This window comes from Microtus pennsylvanicus, chromosome 4 (assembly GCF_037038515.1).
Source record: "Microtus pennsylvanicus isolate mMicPen1 chromosome 4, mMicPen1.hap1, whole genome shotgun sequence".
Taxonomy (NCBI): Eukaryota; Metazoa; Chordata; class Mammalia; order Rodentia; family Cricetidae; genus Microtus; species Microtus pennsylvanicus.
Window position 1 is genome coordinate 75,836,860 of NC_134582.1, and position 23,313 is coordinate 75,860,172.

General features: G+C 40.0%; 1 protein-coding gene across 6 annotated transcripts in view; it reads left to right on the forward strand.

The window, feature by feature from the left end:
• Gkap1 (G kinase anchoring protein 1) overlaps window positions 1-23,313 on the forward strand; it is a 64,470-nt gene that overhangs the window by 20,231 nt on the left and 20,926 nt on the right. For 4 of the 6 annotated variants that reach the window (XM_075969449.1, XM_075969445.1, XM_075969450.1 and 1 more), the window contains 2 exons: window positions 1,493-1,616; window positions 21,502-21,681. In XM_075969449.1, the coding sequence (XP_075825564.1) occupies window positions 1,493-1,616; window positions 21,502-21,681 (304 nt within the window). Of the gene's footprint in view, window positions 1-1,492; window positions 1,622-6,953; window positions 6,977-21,501; window positions 21,682-23,313 lie in introns of all 6 variants that reach the window. The other 2 variants (XM_075969447.1, XM_075969451.1) reach the window with 2 other exon arrangements.

The following is a 23,313-nucleotide window of genomic DNA, read 5'->3' on the forward strand; positions in this document are numbered from 1 at the left end:
TGGACTTGCCTTCTCCTAAGATACTGCTATTTTTATCTTCTAGATTGATTTCAGGTTTTTATTTTAGAAACTCATAAGTATTACAGAAGGTGAAATTAGAGACCATCAGTGTCCATGTAAGAGAGGAGGAAGGAAATGACAGAAATACAAAGGACAAAGAGATCCTTAGGAAATAAACTTGCCAAGACCTAGTAACTAACTGAAGGACTCATTTGCATAGAAGATGTGGCTTATAACTGATAGCACTGTAGGGGATGACTTAACCAAGCTTGTAGTAGGGGATGGCTTGACCAAGCTTGCAGTAGGGGATCAAGTGGGAAGTCAGGGTTGTTGGTGGAAACACAGTATGGCAGTCTGCTGAGCACTGCAGCCGATGTCTGTACATAGAGAAATCATTGGTGTAAAAGTGGGAACTTGGGTGTTGAAGAGTGTGTAAGTGAAGTGAGTATACTGGATAACAGCTATGTTCTTATGAGGAGGGTTGGGAAAGAAGGCAGCAGTGGAGACCCAAGTCATTACAAATACATGGAGAAAACCATTTTTGAAAAATGTATGGAGCTAGGGGCTGGCTTGGTGCTTGAGATTACTGGCTGCTCTTCCAGAGGACCAGTGTTCCATCCCCAGAACCCACATGGTAGTCACAATCCCCTGTAATTCCAGTTCCAAGCGATCTAGTGCCCTCTTCTTTAACCAACTCATGTTTTTTTTTGTTTTTTTAATATTTATTTATTTATTATGTATACAATATTCTGTGTGTATGCCTGCAGGCCAGAAGAGGGCACCAGACCCCATTACAGATGGTTGTGAGCCACCATGTGGTTGCTGGGAATTGAACTCAGGACCTTTGGAAGAGCAGGCAATGCTCTTAACCTCTGAGCCATCTCTCCAGCCCCCGCCAACTCATGTTTTTTAAAAAATATTTTTTTCATGTATAGGTGTTTTGCCTATATGTATGACTGGTGCCCAAGAACGTTGTCTTAGATCTCCTGAGTAAATTGGGAGCATGGGGATGGAGAGGGTAGAAGGGGGGGAGGGGAGAGGAAGGGACAGGAGCAGAGAAAAATGTAAAGCTCAATAAAATCAATTTAAAAAGGGGGGGGAGAATTTATTGAAATCTCAAAAAAATGTCGTTTAGATTTGGTAATTAAGAGAAAGCTGGTAGCAGCGTTAGTGTCAGAGAATAGCACAGTCCCCATTTCAGGGTGTGAGGTTGGAATTGTAGACCATTGTCTTAAATTTAGTCCTGAAGGAAAGAATAAGAACTTGGCAGTAGGGGGTTTATAAACCAATCTGTGATATTTTTACTTCAGCGATTTTAGTTGAGAAGATGAACAATAACTAATTAGGAATTTTCATACAATTTTGCTGGCCTAAATTTTCAGGGTTTTTTTTTTGCCTTTAATCTTTAAAAGTAAAACATTAAGAAATATATTGAGGAATTGATGTTATTCTTTGTAAACCAAACTTAATTACTATTGGTAATTCTTTTTAGGATTATGAAAATGTTGAAAATGCTTCAACTCATTCCAAAGGTGTAAATAAAAAAGATAAGAGGAAGACCCAGCAGGGGAAGGACAGACCTCTCACAATGTCCCTGAAGGATTTCCAGTGTGAAGGTAAGGTGTGCCTGCCCGCTTCCCCAGAGCTGCACCGACCTCCTGCTCTGCCTCAGTCTAGTTGATGTGGTACTGGGGGTCAGGCCCAAAAGCTGGCTCATGCTGGACAGGATCTACCAATTGATCCTTTTTATAGTCAGGAGTGCTTTTCTGACTTAGGTTAGGTTTACCATGTAGAGTATAAAAATGTAAGCCTGTGTTAGTTTATTTTGTATTCCTTTGGTAGGTAATTTTCAGCAAACAGAAATGCGCTGGCTCATGGGTCAGTGTCGAGGGGCCAGAGTCTGTCAGAGTCGTGCCTGCTGCTCAAGTAGTAGGAGGCAAAAGAGCCAGAGAGAAAGTGCTGAGTGACTTCCTGAGGAGATGAGGACAGTGTTTGTTCACTCGGGAGAGGGCATCAATAGCAGACCAAAATGACATGAGAGGTCACCTGCAGGAACACTGGTAACTTTTTGACAGCTGCATCACCAGAAGCCACCTCAGCCTGGGTGACAGCTCATAAACACTGCACCCTGAATATCACTGTCCCAAAGACAGGCACCACCCTGAATATCACTGTCCCAACGACAGGCACCACCCTGAATATCACTGTCCCAAAGACAGGCACCACCCTGAATATCACTGTCTAAACAACAGGCACCACCCTGAATATCACTGTCTAAACAACAGGCACCACCCTGAATATCACTGTCCCAACGACAGGCACCACCCTGAATATCACTGTCTAAACAACAGGCACCACCCTGAATATCACTGTCTAAACAACAGGCACCATCCTGAATATCACTGTTTAAACGACAGGCAACTCTATCTAAGGCAACTCTGCTGCTTATATAGTCTCAGGGACAGGACTTGTGAGGCTTCCAGAACCATAGGAATCTCCTTCTTTTCTCTAGGGAATTTTTCCTCTAAGATACTGGGTGTTTCATCCACTTTGTAACTTCCTTGTCTAGCTATTGAATATATTCAGTAATTTTCTTGTTCAGGTTTTAAAGTCCTTATCTTTTGTACCATGAATTCTAGTTGGTCTAAATAATAAAAACTCAGAGTCAGATACAGAGATTAACCCTGAGAGATCAGAGAAGCACAGCAGCCAGCCACTAGTCCTTACCTCTACCTCAGACGAAAAGGGGCAATCCTGTCCCTACAAATTCTCTAACTGAATGCTATCTCTACAAAACCTCAAACTGAATCCGAGCTCCTGTCTCCTCCCAATTTATATTCCTCTCTGCCCAGCCATATCGCTCCTGTCTCCATCTTCTTGGTGCTGGGATTAAAGGTGTGGCATCCCAAGTGCTGGGATCACCTTTGTGTGAGTTCTCTTTCTCTTTTAGACAGATTCAATCTCCTGTAGCCCAGGGTGGCCTTGAACTCACAGAGATCCCTATGCGTCATCACGTCATCACTGCCTGGCCTCCAGTAACTTAGCTCTGCACTCTGATCTTCAGGCAAGCTTTATTTGTTAGAGTATAAACACATTTCCACCACATTTCCCCTTTTTGTCTAAAATAAAAGATTATAACTAATATAAGAAAAGCTATGCAACAAGTACAATAACTATATACAATATATATAGTCTATGAATACATCAACAATGTCTAGTCCATTTGCAATTGACAAATTCAGGGAAAGTACTCCATTTTCTGCCCTAACTTGGTGAACCCAAAGTCTTAAACCTAATTAGCTTTCTAGCCTAACTTGCATTACCATTCGAAACTATCTTGATAGCTCTCAGTCTTACACTTTACACCTCTTTAGTGAGTTTCTTTTCTGCATCTAGTAAACGAGGAAAACTTTAACTGTCTAGTCTTCAACTCCCTCAGAGACCGAAAAAGGAAATAATATTAACTGAGTAAGCAGGAAGTGCAAACAAGTGACTTCCAAAAAATGTGAGCAATGACAAAAAGAGCTGGCTGCCTTGACAGTCACACAAGGTCGGGGCACACATATTCCGCTTATAGGCCTAGCATATCTGATGGACTTTTTTATGACGCACAGTTTTTGAAGGACTGTCCTGCCTTGTCTTGACAAGGTTTGGCAGTCACTCTCTTCTGTGTCCTGCTTGTCCAGTCAGCACCAGCATACCGTCAGCAGTTGATGGAAAAGCACTTTCTTCCCCAGTGGCCTACTGTTGCCACAAAGAAAGTAAACTCCATGTGGAGTTTCTTCAATGCCCATCAACTTCCCTGAAGATGCACCAATCTAGGTGCTGCCAGGAGTAGACATGTCTCATTGTCATAAAAAAAGAACCTATGTTCTTAAAACATCTTAAATGCCATATTCTGTAGATCTCTGAAGTGTTTGAAGGTGACGTATATAAAATATATCTCTGTTTGACCTAATATGACTACAAGTTCAATTGTAATAGATGACTAATTACTAACCTGCATTTCCTTATTATCCTAAATGGTAATGATAACTATGAAAAATCTAAATACATCTTCAAAAACCAGGTTTTCTGTAAAACTAAGAGTAAACTTAGGGAGGTTTTGCTTTCGCTTGAGGATCAGGAAAGTTCTTCTGAGGCTGGAGAGATGACTTAGAAGTTGAGTTCTTGCTTCTCTTACAGAGGAGCTGAGTTCCAGTCCCAGCACCCACGTCAGGTAGCTCACTACTACCAGTAATTTAGTGTCAGGAGATCTGACTCCCTCTTCTGGTCTCTGTTGGCATTGCACACATGTGGACACAATGCACACATGCACACGGAAATTCTGAAAAGAAGGAAGTTTTCTATAGTCCATGGTCCTCTTTAATTGTTGCTGCCTTTTAAGCCATGACTACCCTAGTCAGCAACTGCAACTCCACTGCTACCAACAGCCTGAGGAAATTCTGTTCCCTCAGGCACCCACTCTTTCAAAGCTACTAAGGGAACTTATCTTTATCTCTGTTCCTCTAAAGAACTCAAGATTCAAAGGTTAAGGTAGAGTTCTGCTCCTCAGACAGGCTGAATAGCAAGCAGCTCACCTAGTTTGCTGCCTTGTCCCTCCTTATAAACCCTTCTCCACCTGGCTTCTCCCTACAACTTCTGTCATCCAGTTCCTGACCCAGCCTCCTGACTGCAGGTGAATTTTATTTAATCAATTACATCTTTGCATCATTAAACAAATGTTCCACAGCATAAACAAAACAAAACAAAAAAAACATACCTTAAAATAATATTCTACAACAGTAGTATAAGTAAGTTACTTGGTTTAGGGATGAACCATGCATGTTAAAGTAAAATGTTCAAATTTACCCAGAAGAATCTTTTATATAATAAATTTTGGGTTTATGGAGATAGCTCAGTAGTTAAGGGCAGTTAAGGCAGTAACTGTCTATAGTCACTATAGTTCCAGGGAAACCAATGCCCTCTTCTGTCCTCCTTGAGCACCACTCAGACACGGCACACAGACATACATGCGGGCAAAACACCCATGTACGTAGAGTAAGATAATACATTTTTTATCCTTATTTTTATTGTAAGAATATTTTGTCTGTATGTGTATCTGTTCACCACATATCTGCCTGGTCCCTGTGGAGGTCAGAAACAGGCATCAATCCCCAGGCACAGGAGGAGTTACAGGTGACTGTAGATGCTAGGAATCCAACCCAGGTCCTCTGCAAGAACAACCAGTATTCATAATCACCGTGCCATATCTCCACCCAAAACTTTTTGAAAAAGAAATTTTATTAAAATTTAGGCAGAAGTGTACTTTCTAGGGGTTGGGGATGCTTCTCACTTGGTAGTGGGCTTGTCTGCCATACAGGAAACTCTGAATTTGATTCCTAGCACCACGTACAGTGAGTTCCACAGGATGCTCCTGTGATACTAGCGCTGGAGTGGTGGAGGCAGGAAGGGAAGTTCAGTTTCATCCTCAACTGCATAATGCATTGGCAGTCAACCTGGAATACATAAGACAAAATACATGTTCAAAATACTTTTCTGAAACTCCTGTTTTCTGTGTGTTTGATTTCTCAAGTTGTAGGCAAACTTATTAGCTCACTGAGAGTATAGAAAGGTAAGCTACATACGTTTTCAAGTTGTGATGGCCACAGTGGTGCTTTCCCCTGGGTGATGGCATCATACTGCTGAGCAGAGCATACCAGAAGAAAGATCATTTGGTAGTTTTAATGTAAATCAGTGACTTTGATATTGAACATGTTTTATACTGTTCTGACAAACAAATGATGTAGAAAAGGAGACCAGCTTTCAAATTGTTGGTCATAAAAAAAGCTAGTCTGGAGCTGTGGTGGCACACACCTTTAATACCAGCCCTCAGGAGGTAGAGGTAGGCAGATCTTTGAGTCAGGGCCAGCCTGGTCTACAGAGTGAGTTCCAGAACAGCCAGGGTGACACAGAGAAACTCTGTCTCAAAAAACAAAAACAAAAGAATTCTGTCAGGTTGTTCTTTGAGAGGGGATAAAATGTTTGTATACAAGAACATTAAATACAATGCTAACCTCATTACCCTGACTCATGCAAGTACTTACTGTTCTGGTCACCCTTACATCCCAGTATTTGGTCCTGCTTGTGCCTCAGATTAAGCTGTTCCTCCCTCACCCTGTTCTCGGTCACTCCTACCTACCTAGAAGGGCTGTCTGGGGGTTTCTTGTCCATGGTTTGTTTCATGTGTAATTTGTTACCGTTCCATTGATAAATCCTGTAAATGCACATCTGTACATATGTACTATAAATCCTGTAAATGCACATCTGTACATATATACTATAAGTCCTATGAATGCACATCTGTACATATGTACTATAAATTCTGTAAATGCACATCTGTACATGTGTACTATAAATTCTATAAATGCACATGTACTATAAATCCTGTAAATGCACGTTTATATACATGTATTATAAATTCTATAAATGCACATCTGTATATATGTATTATAAGTTTGCTAAGGATTTCATTACAGTGCAAGCAGATAACCATCTGTATCTTTAAAATAATATAGCCAATAGCTTTTAAGGACATCGAATGTTTTTTATTTTATTTAACAAAGACAGTCATCTGAACATTTTCAGTTAATAGTTCTCTGATTTGATTTTTGACATAGCTATATCTATATGACATAGAACTGAGGTATGTATTAAACTCACATGCTTAAAATCTAGTAACATCCCTCCATGTGGTAGCATCTCCTAGGATATAAGATGTAGTCCTGGAGCTGAACAAACCAGCCAGTCTGTGCTGGATCTTAACATTCTGAAAGTAAATCAGATGTGAATCTTAGAAAACTCTGTTTATAACTCTTCACAGTTTTAACATTCTTTTGGATACTTTGGGTTTTTTACATGCTGAAATATTTGTTAATTCTTCCCAGTAAAACTTTTCTTTTTTTCGTTTGCAGATCATAATAATAAAAAGACAGAGGTAAGTTTCCCCGTGATTGTCCTGTAGTCTAAAACACACCGAAGAGTAGTACTGTAGTGATTAGCAGTAAATCTGTTCTGGAGACAAAGGTTTGTCTCATTATGTTTCTGGTTTTATAAGGATATAAATACAAGAGAATAAAAGTGATTATTTGCATAAACTAGTTTCATTTGGCATTACTGTCCTAATCGGTGTCTAATATATAAATTTAAAATCAAAGAAGTGATTTAGTCTCAAAATTTATATTTTATTTTTTGTATTAGTATTATTAGTTTTTGAGACATGGCTTTTCTGTGTAGCTCTGGCTGTTCTGGAACTCACTCTGTAGACCAGACTGGCCTCAAATGCAGAGATCCACCTGCTTCTGCCTCCCAAGTGCTGGGATTAAAAGTGTGCCACTACCTGGTGCTAATTTTTGTGTTTGTATTGTGTTCATTTTTTTGTTTTGGGAAAGGCATGTGTGTTTACAAGTGTGTGTGCATAGGTGTTCATGTGTTTGTGCTCATGCATGTGTGTAGGGATAATTCCTGCCCCTTAGGGGGCGTGTTCGCCTCGGGCTAATGTTTGCCTATAAATTTGACGAGTGTGCTCCCAGCTGTCTCTTCTGCTTTCCTGTTCTCCGTGGGAAGGGTGGTTCTGTAAGTCTATTAAAGCTGTCTATATATATCTTACAATCTGTCTGCATTCGTTTACATTTTGGCGTCCAACGTCGGGCTATTTTGCCCCCGACTCAAGCGGGTAGCCCACTAGCTAACACAGCACCCTCCTGGGTGCTGTTTTTTAGTTCGTGACTCGGGCCCCAGTGCCCAGTCCGAGACACACTCGCCCACACAGACCCATTCTGCCCCGCCTGCTCGCCAGAGCAATTAACCCCTCCCTGCCTGCCTTGGCTAAGTTTGGAGCGGAACCCCACTGCCTGAATTAGCAGAAACTCAAGTACCTGCGGTTTTGCAACAAAAGCTTCCACAGCGGCAGATTTGGTCTGATACAAAGTGACTTGGCTGGGCGGTGGTGGTGCACGCTTTTGATACCAGCACTTGGGAGGCAGAGGCAGGCAGATCTCTGTGAGTTCAAGGCCGGCCAGGCGGTGGTGGCGCACGCCTTTAATCCCAGCACTTGGGAGGCAGAGACAGGCGGATCTCTGTGAGTTCGAGGCCAGCCTGGTCTACAAGAGCTAGTTTTAGGACAGGCTCCAAAAACAGAGACCACCACTGGCAGGAACCGATCATTGCAGGTAAAAAATTTTTCTTTTATAAATAAAATGTCTGAACACATTACCGTTCAAGAATTTAACAGTTTTTTTAATTATACCACGTGGGAGATTTTACAAGAGGTGTCTGTCACCCCACATCTATGGATCCTTCTGGGATTCATAGTTTTCATTGGCACTAAATGGTTTGATAATAGAAATATGATAAAGTCTTTACGAGACGAATTCAGAATTCTTAAGGCAGAGATTGAACGCTTAAAAACAATTGAGAATGACAACAATCTTCTCAAGAATCAGTTTGAAGTTCTCCAGGCTGATGTTAAGGAGAAATTCATCACTATGGAAGAGGGAACAGCTGATTTGGATCGTAAGATTCAGTCCCTTTCTGTAGGAAATGAAACATTAACTGAGAGAATCAAAACTGCTGAATGTGACAATCGGATTTTGTCTAAAGCTTATGACAGATTGACGGAAAGATTGTCAATACAAGAAGGCACGGCTTATGCCATAAAAATTATGTCCAAAGATGAGATGTTATCTCTAACGGACAAACTTCATACTTTAGAATCCTCAATGAAGGCTTTGGAACATAATTCTGGACAGGAGATTCAGACATTGCAGAAGGCAATGGTGAATAGAATTGAAAAGATTGAGGAATTTCTAAATTCTGATGAAGAAGAGCAAAGGGTAGAAAGGCAAATTTTAACTACATCTGTGGGTAAATCTCTCCGAGACAATTTCCACAAAGCTCTACCTACAGCTCTACCTGTCTTTCCAGTAATAACAACAGAGAAGGTGATTGGTTCCAGAAACCCTAGGGTCATCAAGGAGGATACATGGGAGCCTGTCCGTATGAATGATCTCAAGGAAATAAAACAGGCTGTCATGACTTTTGGGATGCAAGCCTCTTTTGTTAAAGAGATGCTAAGATCTTGGGGCACGACAAGCAGAGCAACCCCCTTGGACTGGCTCCAGCTGAGCTCTGCGGTACTTGAGAGTGGACCGCAATTGAAATGGAAATGCTTATTCAGGCAAGAGGCTAGACTCTTAGAACAGCAGAAAAAAGTGAAGGGAATTGACATTTCCCTAGATAAAATTCTAGGTGAAGGGCTCTTTTCCGACCCTCAGGAACAAGCTAATTTGGATGAAAACACACTCTCCATGTGTACTACAGCAGCCTTTAGGGCTTGGGACAGGGTACAAGACCCAGGACAGAGAATGGAATCATTTGTCAGAGTTAAACAGGGTCAGAGAGAACCCTTTAGTGACTTTTTACAAAGATTAACTAAGGCTGTACAAATAGGGATATCTGACCCAGAAGCAAGACGTATAATGATTGAGTCTTTGGCTTATGAAAATGCAAATGTGGAATGCAAAAGGATTTTGGGCCCTTTAAAGCTCAGATCAGCGCCCTTGGAAGAATGGGTCTTGCATACACTCAATGTTGATACATTTGATTATAGCACTGAAGCATGGGTAGAAGAAGCAATTTCCAATGGTAAAAGGAGACACCAGAATACCAAATGTTTTAATTGTGGCAAAATGGGTCATATGAAAAGGAATTGTAGACAATGGATTTTCAGAAATAATAATAATAATGCATCTTTCAGAAATAATAATAATAATAATGCATCTTCTAGAAATAACAGGAATAGGAGGACTCAGCCTTCAGGTTTATGTAGAAGATGTGGAAAAGGCAGACATTGGACGAATGAATGCAGGTCTACAAGAGATAGACAAGGCAACCTGATAGAGACGGGAAACGTGAGAGGGGGGCCTGGCAAACATGGTTCAGTCATTTCCAGTTTCTGCAGAGAATGTGCCTCGTCAGGACAATTAGGAAGCCCCATGCCTACTGTTACAAGCAATAATGATCAGAAAGATAAGTTACGTGTGTTTTGGCAAACTTCTGTAAATGAACAAAGACCTAAACTGAGAGTGTGTGTAAATGGCATTTTTATTACTGGCCTGCTGGACACAGGTGCTGATGTAAGTATCATTACCCCAGAATCTTGGCATCCGTATTTGCCTCTTCAGAATGTAAATGTTCAGCTCCTGGGAATTGGAACCCTATCTCGAATAAGGCAGAGCACGAGATGGGTTGAATGTATAGGGCCAGAGGGACAAATAGAAAAATTAAGGCCATATGTAGCCAATATCGCAATGAATTTATGGGGTCATGACCTATTACAACAATGGAATACCGAAATTAACATTCCTGCTACTTCTAGAGCCTATATTTCCGAGAATAATATTAAAAGATATTACAAACGGAGAAAACCGGCCATTCGGGCTGTACAAGAACAAACAATTGATGTCCCTTCAGAGATACCAACAGCCTTGCCTCTAAAATGGTTGACTGAGAAACCAATATGGACAAAGCAATGGCCTTTAGCTGAGGAAAAGTTACAGGCTTTAGAACAGCTGGTACAAGAACAATTAGATGCTGGACATCTAGAAGAATCTACCAGCACTTGGAATTCTCCTGTGTTTGTGGTTAATAAAAAATCAGGTAAATGGAGAATGGTGACAGATCTCAGGGCCATCAACAAGATTATTCAACCTATGGGCCCTCTGCAATCTGGAATTCCTTTGCCCTCTTTATTACCAAAAGGATGGCCTCTCATAGTTATTGATTTAAAGGATTGTTTTTTCACTATACCTTTGCAAAAAGAAGATAGAGAAAAATTTGCCTTCACAGTGCCTACTTATAACAATTCTCAACCTTTGAGGGGGTACCACTGGACCGTCCTCCCCCAGGGTATATTAAATAGCCCCTCCCTGGGCCGATATTTTGTGAACCAACCATTGCAAATAATACGCAAGAAATTTCCCAAATCTATAGTACACCATTACATGGACGACATTTTGTTATCTGATTCAAACATGGATACCTTGAACAGACTGAAGAAATAAAGATACTTTTACCTAAATGGGGATTGCAAATCGCTCCTGAAAAGATTCAGAAGGGAGATTCTGTTAATTATTTAGGTTATAAAATAGGTTTGCAAAAAATTAAGACACAAAAAGCACAAATTAGGAGAGATCGCCTACAGACTCTTAATGACTTTCAAAGACTGTTAGGAGACATTTCCAGTCTACGACCAGCTATTGGAATAACACCTGATCTAATAATTCATTTGAACAAAACCTTGGATGGTGATAAAGATTTAAACAGTCCGAGAGAATTAACAGCTGAAGCAGAAAAGGAACTGACAATGATTGAGGAAAAATTACAACAGGCACATGTGGACAGGGTGAATCCAGAGCTCGATTGTATTCTCGTCATACTACCATCAAAAATTTCTCCTACAGGAATTTTAATGCAGAGAGATGATATTATTTTGGAATGGATCTTTTTACCACATAAACCAAGTAAGAGACTGAAAACTTATGTGGCAAAAGTCTCTGAGTTAATTATAAAAGGCAAGCTGAGACTTCGTCAACTAGCAGGCATAGACCCAGCAGAAATTATAGTGCCTTTCACTGCTGATGAACTAAAGAAATTATGGGAAGATAATGAACCATGGCAAAGAGCTTGTGCTAATTTTTTGGGAGACATTAATAACAACTATCCAAAAAGCAAGAGGCTTAACTTCATAAAGAGAACTTCTTGGATTCTTCCTCGAATCGTCCGTGATGCTCCAATAACTGGAGCCCATACATTCTATACTGATGCCATAAATCAGGGAAGGCAGGTTACAAATCAGAAGACTTGGGTAAGGTGGAACAAAGTCCGTATAATTCTGTCCAGAAGGCAGAATTATATGCCATTCTTATGGTGCTAAGGGATTTTAAAGAACCTATTAATATAGTCACTGATTCACAGTACGCAGAAAGTTATTTTACATATTGAAACTGCTGAATTTATACCTGATGATACAGAACTAATCTCATTGTTTCTCCAGGTTTAAGATTTGATCAGGAACAGGCTTTGCCCTATGTACATAACACACATCCGATCCCATACGGGTCTGCCAGGTCCTCTAGCACAAGGTAATGCAGAAATCGATCAATTATTGATTGGTAGTGTACTACAAGCCTCTGAATTTCATAAAAAAACATCATGTTAATAGCAAAGGTTTGAAGAAAGAGTTTTCAATTACATGGCAACAAGCTAAGGAGAATGTAAAGAAATGCCCTACTTGCTCTTTCTATAACCAAACGCCACTGCCTGCAGGGGCTAATCCAAAGAGCACCCAAAAGAATGAAATCTGGCAGATGGATGTGTTCCACTTTGTAGAATTTGGCAAATTAAAATATGTTCATCACACCAGTGACACTTATTCAGGCTTTCAGTGGGCAACTGCTTTAAGTTCAGAAAAAGCTGATTCAGTAATCATTTATTAGAAGTCATGGCTATCATGGGTATACCTACACAAACAAAGATGGATAATGGTCCTGCTTATGTCTCTAGGAAAATGAAACGGTTTTTTGATTATTACAATATCAAGCATGTTACAGGTATACCATACAATCCTACAGGTCAAGCAGTCATAGAAAGATCAAATCAAACTATAAAGGATATGTTGAACAAACAGAAAGGGGTGGAAAACACCCCCAGAAATAGGTTACATAATGCTTTGTTAACCTTGAATTTTCTCAACGCTAATGAGAAGGGAACAACAGCTGCAGAAAGACATTGGATAATGGAAAAGTCTACTGAACTACATCAACCAGTTTATTTCAAGGATGTGCTGACCTCACAATGGAAGCCAGGAGATGTGCTACGTTGGGGAAGGGGTTTTGCTCTTATCTCCACAGGTGAGGAAAAATTGTGGATACCGTCAAAATTAATAAAGGTTCGGTTTGAAGAAGAGAAGCCACTTGGAAAAGATAAATAACAATTCTTTCATAAGGATGGCGAGCATACTGATGGTAAGAAATACAGATAGGTTGGAGGCAGGGTTCTTTTCTTATCTCCACAGGAAAATACTCATCTTCAAAGAAATTAAGGGACCCTGAATATTTAATTACTGATGGATGGACACATTTTGTAAGTATTAATTTTATATATATATATATGTGTCTTATTATATATGTCTTATTAAATATGTAGAGCTGGTTTTGAAGTTGGCCCTGGCTCAGTCCCTCTCCAATTCCAAGCCTGTTAGTAAGAGAAAAACCCAGAGTTTCTGGAGTTTCTGTCTCATGTCAAGAGCCATGATATGGGACAGAAAGAAATATGAGTTTAGAAAACATCTTTTCTTTTCTTCATATCTATCATAGTTTTCATTGAATATATCTATCATGCCTTTCATTGAATATATATGTGTATGTCTATATATGTCTATATGATTAATGTTTAAGTTTTTCACAATGAACAATGAGTTTTTCCTGAAGTGACATTTGAAGTTTCCAGGAAGAAGATGGGGCCCCACAACAACGACTCTACCTGGTTGATACGATGTCATGATATTGATAGCGCTACTACAAGACCTGTTTTGGATACCAGCTGCACAAGACAATCCCAACTTCGTTAGCTGAAATGGTGCACATCTTGTACAACATTCTGGCCAGACCTCCACAAAATACTCAGACACTATTTGCAATTTTAAAAGACATTGATCTTGAAATTTAACCATCATTTTACTTTCACAGGATCCCCCAGAAAGAACGTCGCCCCCATGACAGCTGGAAGTAATTCTAGAGGACGTCCCCTCTCCCAGTAAAGTTTACCCCTGGATTTAGGGACATCATTTAGGGGTTGGGAGGTTGGGGGAGGAATTTTATAAGCTCAGGGTTCATTTTGAAAAAAAAAAAAGAGCGAATGATGGGATAATAGATTTATAATTGTGAGTTACTGCTTTTAGACAAATATATTGGTATCGATTCTTGTATATTGATACAAAGTTAAATTATATTGACTTGTATGCATGCATGTTTCTGTCTCTGTTTAAAACATTTTTTATGTATTGACATATATTGTATTGATAAATATATTGTATATATTTACCATATTGCAGTGTACATTTCTACCTCTGATTAAGATACTTATATAATGTTTGTGTATTGATATATATTTACCATATTGCAATGTATATGTTGTACAGTGTTTATATTTGGAGGTCATTATCCTCATTTGTTACACAGGTGTTTATTGTCTTAGTCTTTAAGTTAGATAGATATTGAGAATTATATAGATAAATAGTCATCTAAGTTTGTCATTTATAATCAGACTAATCAGGTTCTCTAGATATGTAGAGATTATACTCAGTATAGATAGATAATCTTCGACCTCTTCAAAGAGCTGTAGAAAATGGCCTTTAACTCAGAGTTTCGTGATAGTGAGACACAATTGCTCCTGGCAACACCGCTGTATTCCCGAGAGAATGTTGAGCACCAAAGACACTCCACCTGGAGCCTTTCTATTTAGCAGAACTGGCCTTTGGGCAAAGAAATGCCCATACCTCAACCACTGACAGAGATACAGAGCGTGCATCAATGGATAAAACAGGACTATCATATCCTGCCAAGACAGGGTAAGATAGTTTTGAAAAGTTGCTTGCCTTTAATAATGGTATGTCAGTTATGTTAGGCCTTAGTCAAAGTTGGTTGACTCACCATTGCAAATGAGACTTTGGGTGATTGCCCAGGTAGTCAGTTGTCTCTGTAAATTGTTGCACATTTTGGATATATCTCGTTTGTTAAGTAATATTTATTCCCTTCTCAGATCTTTGATGGAGTTGAAGATTATATAATTTTAGTTACTCTCTACATTATTTAGACTCCTTGAGATAGAATGTTTAGCAAAACTTTTGTTCTCAATATTGTTTGTTATATTTATTATTTGTTATTATTGTATATAGTTGTATTTGGTTTGGTTCTGTCTTATTTAGACAAAAAGGGGAGATGTAGGGATAAGTCCCGCCCCTTAGGGGGCATGTTCGCCTCGGGCTAATGTTTGCCTATAAATTTGGCAAGCGTGCTCCCAGCCGTCTCTTCTGCTTTCCTGTTCTCCACGGGAACGGTGGTTCTGTAAGTCTATTAAAGCTGTATATATATATTTTTACAATCTGTCTGCATTCGTTTACGCCATTACACATGAGTGTACATGGTTATGTGTAGAGGTCAGGAAACAAGTGCAGATGTTGTTTCTTAGTTGCTGTCCACCTCTGTGGACCCACATGGTGAGGAGAACTGACCCTTACAGCTTGTCACCTGACCTCTGCATGTATCTTGGTACACATGCCACCCTACATGTGGCACTCAGAGAAAGGCTTATTCTTCTAAGTGTGGTGACACAAATTTATAGATCTCAAACTGGGAGGCAAAGGCAGGGGAGTTCAGTTTAAGGCAATCCTGAGCTGTATAACAAGACCCTGTGACTCAAAACCAAAACAACAGAAAAATCCAAAAAATGTTGGCAAGGGGTCTCAACACATGAAGGTGCTTGCTGCCAAGCCTGACAACTGAATCTGATCCTCGAGACCAGGTGGTGGGAGGAAGGAAATGACTAGTGCATCTGTGGTGGCTCATGTGAAGAACACCATTAGGTGGCTGCTGCTTGGAATATGTTACAAATGCTTGACTAGTGGGGGAGTAGCATGTCTAAATGAACCATTGTGAAGATTGTTTATTGTAGTGCATTAAGAAATGTTTAAGTTATAGAGCTGAATGTTAAGGGGTTACATATAACCCTTAGAAATCAGAAAATGTTAGGCTCAAGAGATGCTCGGTGGTGGAGTGTCACAGTGCAGTCCTGAAGGCCTGGGTTCAGCTTGATTGACATGAAACAAGCTCCAGGACACAGGAAATTACAGAGAAGTATGCCTGATGTCCAGTTGTGCAGACCACTCAAACATACAGAGATACATTGTAGATGAGAATCTTACATAAGTGTTTGTATTTATGTGTGATACCAGGCCTACCCTTTATCTTATCCAAGAAAAGGCTAGAATAAATCCAGAGGTTTATCTTTAGTAGAATACTTACTTTAGGATAATTAGACAGAGGTTTGTGAAATAATGATACAATTTAAGGATAAACCAAACTAAGTATGCTCAAAATAGTGCTTAACCTAAATATAAGTCAAGCCTTAAGAGGGCTCTCTATGCTACATGAGGTTCAGGGCTCAGATATATAAGTGAGACGATGCCTATAAGAAGCACTTGAGCTGCTGGAGATGTTGCTGATGACGGAGCATTTGCCTGCTGTGAATAAGGCCCTGTGTTGATTCCCAGCAAATCTGGGGAATGGGCTTTTTGTCCAACAACTCACCTGTCTCTCCAACAAGACCATGTGAAGAAAAAGTGGGTTGTGTTCTAGGTTAGAGGAGACTTGAGAGATCACCAGCTGTAATGTGCAGGCCATATTCAGATTATGCCATGGTGTCCCTAATGCAGAATACCTAAGCCAAGAAGTGTACAGGTGAGATAAAACACACAGAAGGAAGTTACATTGTGTAGTGCTGTTGCCTAATAACAAAGAGAGAGGTTGAGAAACACTCAATTCAGGGTCATGGTTACTTTGTGGAGGCGAGAAGATGAGTGTGGGAGACTGCAAAGGGCACAGGCACAGGTATGTCATGCTCCAGTTTTTAAGAGAAAACGGAGTCATGGGTGGCATTTTTGCAAGCAGTTTTACTGACTGGCAGTGTAGCTCATAGGAAAACAATTGCTGCCAAGCCTGAAGATTTCAGTTCATTCCCTGGGCCCACATAACAAGAGTACTAACTCTTTCAGAAAACAAGTTCTCTGGCTTCTACTTCCATCAGTAAACAAAATATAATTTAAAATGACAGCTTTATTGAGTTATAGAATTTGTATCAAATTTACCATTGCATGTATAAGTCATGAACAAAGACAGATAGACGAGAGTCAACTGGGATCTCAGATATATTAAGCAGTTGCTTTACCATTGAGCTAAACTCCCAGTCCCATTTGTAGTGTATTTAAGGAGTTATATGGCCATACTCACAGTATAGATTTAAATTTTTTTATAATCCCCCAGAGGTTCCTTATACTCTCCTCTTAAGTCCCTGGCAATATTCTGTTTTTTTTTTTATTTCTACAGATTTGCATTTTCTCTGTGTGGTCTTTTATGATTGACTTTTTCACTTGGCATAGTGTTTTTAGGTTGATTTGTGTTGTAGTTATCAGTATTCATTCAGCTAGACATAGTTACACACTGTAGCCCAACACTGAGGAGACAAGGCCATCCTGGTCTATATAATTCCACGCCAGCTTGCGCTACAGAGTGAGACCCTGTCTCAAACAAGCAAATAACAATTGATTTAGTTTTATTGCTGAACATTGTGGAAATATTTTGTGTTCAGTTATAGACTAGCGATAATATTTATGTGGTTCTGTGTTTTTATTTCTCTCTAGGGATGAAATTGCTAGACTGTAATTTATTTTTTCTTTTTTGCATGGATAGGCATTAAAAATATTTGCCTCTTTGTAATGTCCTGGGTCTCGAGCCCAGGGCCTTGAGCAGCTAGGCAAGCATGCACTACTAGGTTACATTCGAAGACTTCTTAGCTTTTCAAGCATGATCTTACTAAGATACCTAGGCTGACTTTGAACTCTGTGTATCTCAGGCAAGTCTTGACATGGTATCGTGCTTTAGCCTTGCACTATCTGGGATAGTAGGCCTGCATCAAGGAGTCCTGGTTGAAACAGTTCAGAGCCTGTTAGGTTGTTTTAAAGAAAGGTGTGTGAGAAGTTCTGGTTTCTATACATCCTTGCCAACACCTAGTGCTGTCTCTAAGTGGGAAGGTAACGCATTCACTGAATTTCACTAATAGTGTCTCTAGTGGGAAGGTAATGTGTTCACTGAATTTCACTAATAGTGTCTCTAGTGGGAAGGTAATGTGTTCACTGAATTTCACTAATAGTGTCTTTAGTGGGAAGGTAACGTGTCCACTGAATTTGAGTTGGATCTTCATGATGCCTAATGGGTATGTTTTCATGTGCTCGTCAGAATTCTGTTATCATCTTTGAACAGTCTTCTTAACTCGTTTTGCTTGTTTTAAGTGTTTTATGTGTGTGTCATTCAGAAATACTAAGGGGCTAAATTGTTTTGGGGGATAGGAACACTGGCAAGAGGAACAGCAATCAGAAGATGGTAGGCATGGTGAGCATGCCCTTGATCCCAGCACAGGGGGCGGGTCTGCATCCAAGGCCTGCACAGCTGCAGGGTGAGTAGTGAGATCTGTCTCACACAGGGCACTGATCGCTAGTGTAAATCCAGAGCTGGGCTGGTTGTCATCAGCCTGTTGATCCTTCCATGGAAGCTCAGCGCTGTTTTATGCTGTAAATGAGATCTTACCAGAACATAGTGGAGGTGCTTTATGAAGCAAACTTGGAATTATGTCTGTGCCACTTGGTGATGGCTCCAGGGCATTCCAGTCCTTAATAGCTCTGCCGGCCTCTCCTGGTGTTTAGAAAACTCAGGTAAAGCAGTGTCTTAGTGCTCTGTAGAACATGAAGTTCTCTTCAGGTAGCTAGAAGCTATCTCATTTGTACTGATGTACAAGTAAATTTCCATTTCAACATTTCACTTCCTTAGGTGTTATGGAGGTAAAGCAGTGAGCAGCCATTTAACTGTGTGTCACTGTCTATAAATCCAGTTGAATCTGGTAAAACTCAGTACTGTAGCCTAAGAGCACGGATTGAGGGGAGACCTGTGGGACAGGAGAATTTCCTTTAGTCTCTGTGCTTGATAGCAAGAGGGAAAATCCTATTTCTATTAGAGAATGTGTAAACTCTCCAAGTCTAAGTAATTTGATAGTTGGTGTTAAAATCACATCTCTTTAATATATTTATTTATATGCACAGTTTATGTCAAAATGACTTTTTTTGTTTTGTCTTGTTTTGGTTTTGGTTTTTCAAGACAAAGTTTCCCTGTGTAGCCCTAGCTGTCCAAGAACTTGCTTTGTAGACCAGGCTGGCCTCAAACTCATAGAGATCTGCCTGCCTCTCCCTCCTAATGCTGCAGTTAAAGTGTGCACCACCACCACCTAGTGTCAAAATGACTTTTAAGGGCTGGAGAGATGGCTCATTGGTTAAGAGAATTGCCTGTTCTTCCAAAGGTCCTGAGTTCAATTCCCGGCAACCACATGGTGGTTCACAACCGTCTATTTGTAATGAGGTCTGGTGCCCTCTTCTGGCCTGCAGGCATACACACAGACAGAATATTATATACATAACAAATAAATAAATAAATATAAAAAAGACTTAAATATAGCACAAAACAACGCAAACACATCGCTGTAGTAATCAAGTCAGTTTGACACTGAGAATTGAGTCTTGAGAATGGACATAGAGGCTGGTGGAATTGAGTCCAGAAATAAGCCTTGATATCTGTGTTTTCTTGATTTTTTTTTGAGTATGAGTGCCAAGACAATTCAGTATGGAAAATTTTGGGTGTATTCTGCACATCATACACAGAAATTAACTCAAAGCGGATCACAGAAGTATGTATGTAAAACCTAAAACTTCCAGGTGGTTGTGGCACATGCTTTTAATCCCAGCACTCGGGAGACAGAGGCAGGTGGATCTCTGTTAGTTTGAGGCCAGCCTGGTCTACAAGAGGTAGTTCCAGGACAGGCTCCAAAACTACAGAGAAACCTTATCTCAAAAAACTAAGAAATTAAAAGCAACTAAAACTTTTGTATTATATAGAGGGCATAAAAACTTGGTAAAGCAACCTTTAATGAGGGAAAATATTTAGAAATAATATTTGATAAGATGTTTATTTAAAATACATAAGTTTTTGTATGCGTACATGTTCATGTATGTGTGCATGTGTGTGTTTCTGAGGACCAAAAGTCAATGCCCAGTGTCTTCCTCAGTTGCTCTTTATCTTGTTAATGTATTGACAAGGGTGTCAAACCCATTTATTACTGTATTGAGGGAGTGTCAAACCCTTTTATTATTGTATTGAGGGGGGTATCAAAGCCTTTTATTCACAAACTTGAGAATGGGAGGGGACAAAGAGGTTCACAAAATCAGATATTCTTCGAAGACAGGTCTTTGGCCCTCTGTCACTAACCGGGATTGTATGCACTTGTCACCATGATCAGCTTCTTAGACTACTTCAATGATTTCTGTTAGACCTTTACTTATATAAATATGCATATATGTCTGGGGACGTGTCTGAGGGATAGATAGTGCACATAAATGCAGAGACCAGAAGCTGGTATCAGATACCCTGGAGCGGGAGTTAGAGGCTGTGTGAGTCACCCAGAGTGGGTGCTGGGAACTGAGCTCAAGGCAGTACACACTCTGAACCATGGAACTCTCTCTCTCGCCAGAAGACAGACATTCTTATAACACGAAAGTGAGTAGGCAAATAACTCAGTTAAAAATGAGTAAAGGTTCGAAGTAAACATTTCTCACACAGACTGTACAGTGTCTAGTAACACTTGAAAGCAGCCTGCTCTAATAGCCATAGTGAAAACACAGCTCAAAACCCTGGAGAAATAGTTCACTTTCAGGAGGGTGTCTGCAGTAAAAATACAATAACATAGGTGAGAATACAGAAATCAGAACTGCCTCATGTTGTTGACAGGATTGTAAAGTAGTAAACTGCTTGGAGCATACTAACTTTTAAATTTTCAGATGGTTAAACATAAGCTCTGCACACCACCCAATAACCTTACTCCTAGGTGTATGCCAAACAGAGTTGGAAACAGGTCCATAAACATCTTGTGGATAAATATTCATAGCAGCATTATTCATAAGACCAAAGAGATATCTATCCACCAGTGACAAGAAAAAATGTAAAATGGGATATTACTTGGTAATAAAAATGAAGTACTAATCCATGTCATCACATGGAAGAATCTTGTAAACATATTGGTAGATCAAAGAAGTTTGAGACAGATAGCACAATTACTCTGTTTATATGAAATGTCCAAAATAGATAGGTTTATAGAGACAGAAAGTGAGTGTTGCCTAGGGTGGAGAAGAGTGTCAGGTGTCTGTTGGGTGTACAGCTCTAGAGAGGACATTAAACCTGGGTCTTTCACATACTAGCAGGCTGAACTGTGTGGTATGTGTAATAAAATCTTTAAAGGCCAAGTAGCCTGGACATGATGTTACAGAGCCGTGTTTTCAGCATGCGAGAAGTTGAGGCAGGAGAATCACAAGTTCCAGACTAGTCTGTACTCTGTAGTAAGACCCTGCGTCTAAAACCTGTCAATCATGACACTCCAAAATACGAAGGACTAAGAAAAAGACAGGTGCAAGTGTCCGTCTGCTGCTTCCCTTCCGGAGACAGAGCGGTGACCTGACTCCTGCTGGTCAGTCCCTTTCACTGTCCTCCAAGAGACTCAGGGTTGAGTATGTGCATTGGTGTGGAATGGTAGTGATTCATGATTTATTTCAACAGGAATCGAATTCTTCTCAGACTTTGTCACATGATGGGGGATTCTTCAATAGACTGGAAGATGATGTTCATAAGATTCTTATTAGAGAAAAGAGAAGAGAACAGCTTACAGAACATAATGGAACAGAGAATTGTCCAGCTCCTGAGCACAACCAGGCATGTAAAATAAAATTCTCTCTCCTTAATTAAATCACTGCTTGGCCCATTAGCTCTAGCTTCTTAAAAATTCTCTTAAAATCACAGAGAAGTTGTCTTTTGAAAGAAAGAAAGAAAATGGAAGATTTCAACTCTAATTGTACAAAGTAACAGTTTTAGGGTATTAGTCATCATTCTGAAAAGAATAATGTGCATGTGCAGTTACGTCACTAACGATGTGGATCTTGTGTATGTGCAGTTGCGTCACTAACGATGTGGATCTTGTGTATGTGCAGTTGCGTCACTAACGATGTGTATGTGTATGTGCAGTTGCGTCACTAACGATGTGTATGTGTATGTGCAGTTACGTCACTAACAATGTGTATGTGCATGTGCAGTTACGTCACTAACGATGTGTATGTGCATGTGCAGTTACGTCACTAACAATGTGTATGTGTATGTGCAGTTACGTCACTAACAATGTGTATGTGCATGTGCAGTTGCGTCACTAACGATGTGTATGTGTATGTGCAGTTACGTCACTAACAATGTGTATGTGCATGTGCAGTTGCGTCACTAACGATGTGTATGTGTATGTGCAGTTGCGTCACTAACGATGTGTATGTGTATGTGCAGTTACGTCACTAACAATGTGTATGTGCATGTGCAGTTGCGTCACTAACGATGTGTATGTGTATGTGCAGTTACGTCACTAACAATGTGTATGTGCATGTGCAGTTGCGTCACTAATGATGTGTATGTGCATGTGCAGTTACGTCACTAACAATGTGGATCTTGTGTATGTGCAGTTGCGTCACTAACAATGTGGATCTTGTGTATGTGCAGTTGCGTCACTAACGATGTGTATGTGTATGTGCAGTTGCGTCACTAACGATGTGTATGTGCAGTTACGTCACTAACGATGTGGATCTTGTGTATGTGCAGTTACATCACTAATGATGTGTATGTGTATGTGCAGTTACGTCACTAACGATGTGGATCTTGTGTATGTGCAGTTACATCACTAATGATGTGTATGTGTATGTGCAGTTACGTCACTAACAATGTGTATGTGCAGTTACATCACTAACGATGTGTATGTGCAGTTACGTCACTAATGATGTGTTTGTGCATGTGCAGTTACGTCACTAACGATGTGTATTTGCAGTTACATCACTAATGATGTGTATGTGTATGTGCAGTTATGTCACTAACAATGTGTATGTGTATGTGCAGTTGCGTCACTAACGATGTGTATGTGCAGTTACGTCACTAACGATGTGTATGTGCAGTTACGTCACTAATGATGTGTATGTGTATGTGCAGTTACGTCACTAACGATGTGTATGTGCAGTTACGTCACTAATGATGTGTATGTGTATGTGCAGTTATGTCACTAACAGTGTGTATGTGCATGTGCAGTTATGTCACTAACAATGTGTATGTGTATGTGCAGTTACGTCACTAACGATGTGTATGTGTATGTGCAGTTACGTCACTAACAATGTGTATGTGCAGTTACGTCACTAACAATGTGTATGTGCAGTTACATCACTAACGATGTGTATGTGCAGTTACGTCACTAACGATGTGTATTTGCAGTTACGTCACTAACGATGTGTATGTGCAGTTACGTCACTAACGATGTGTATGTGTA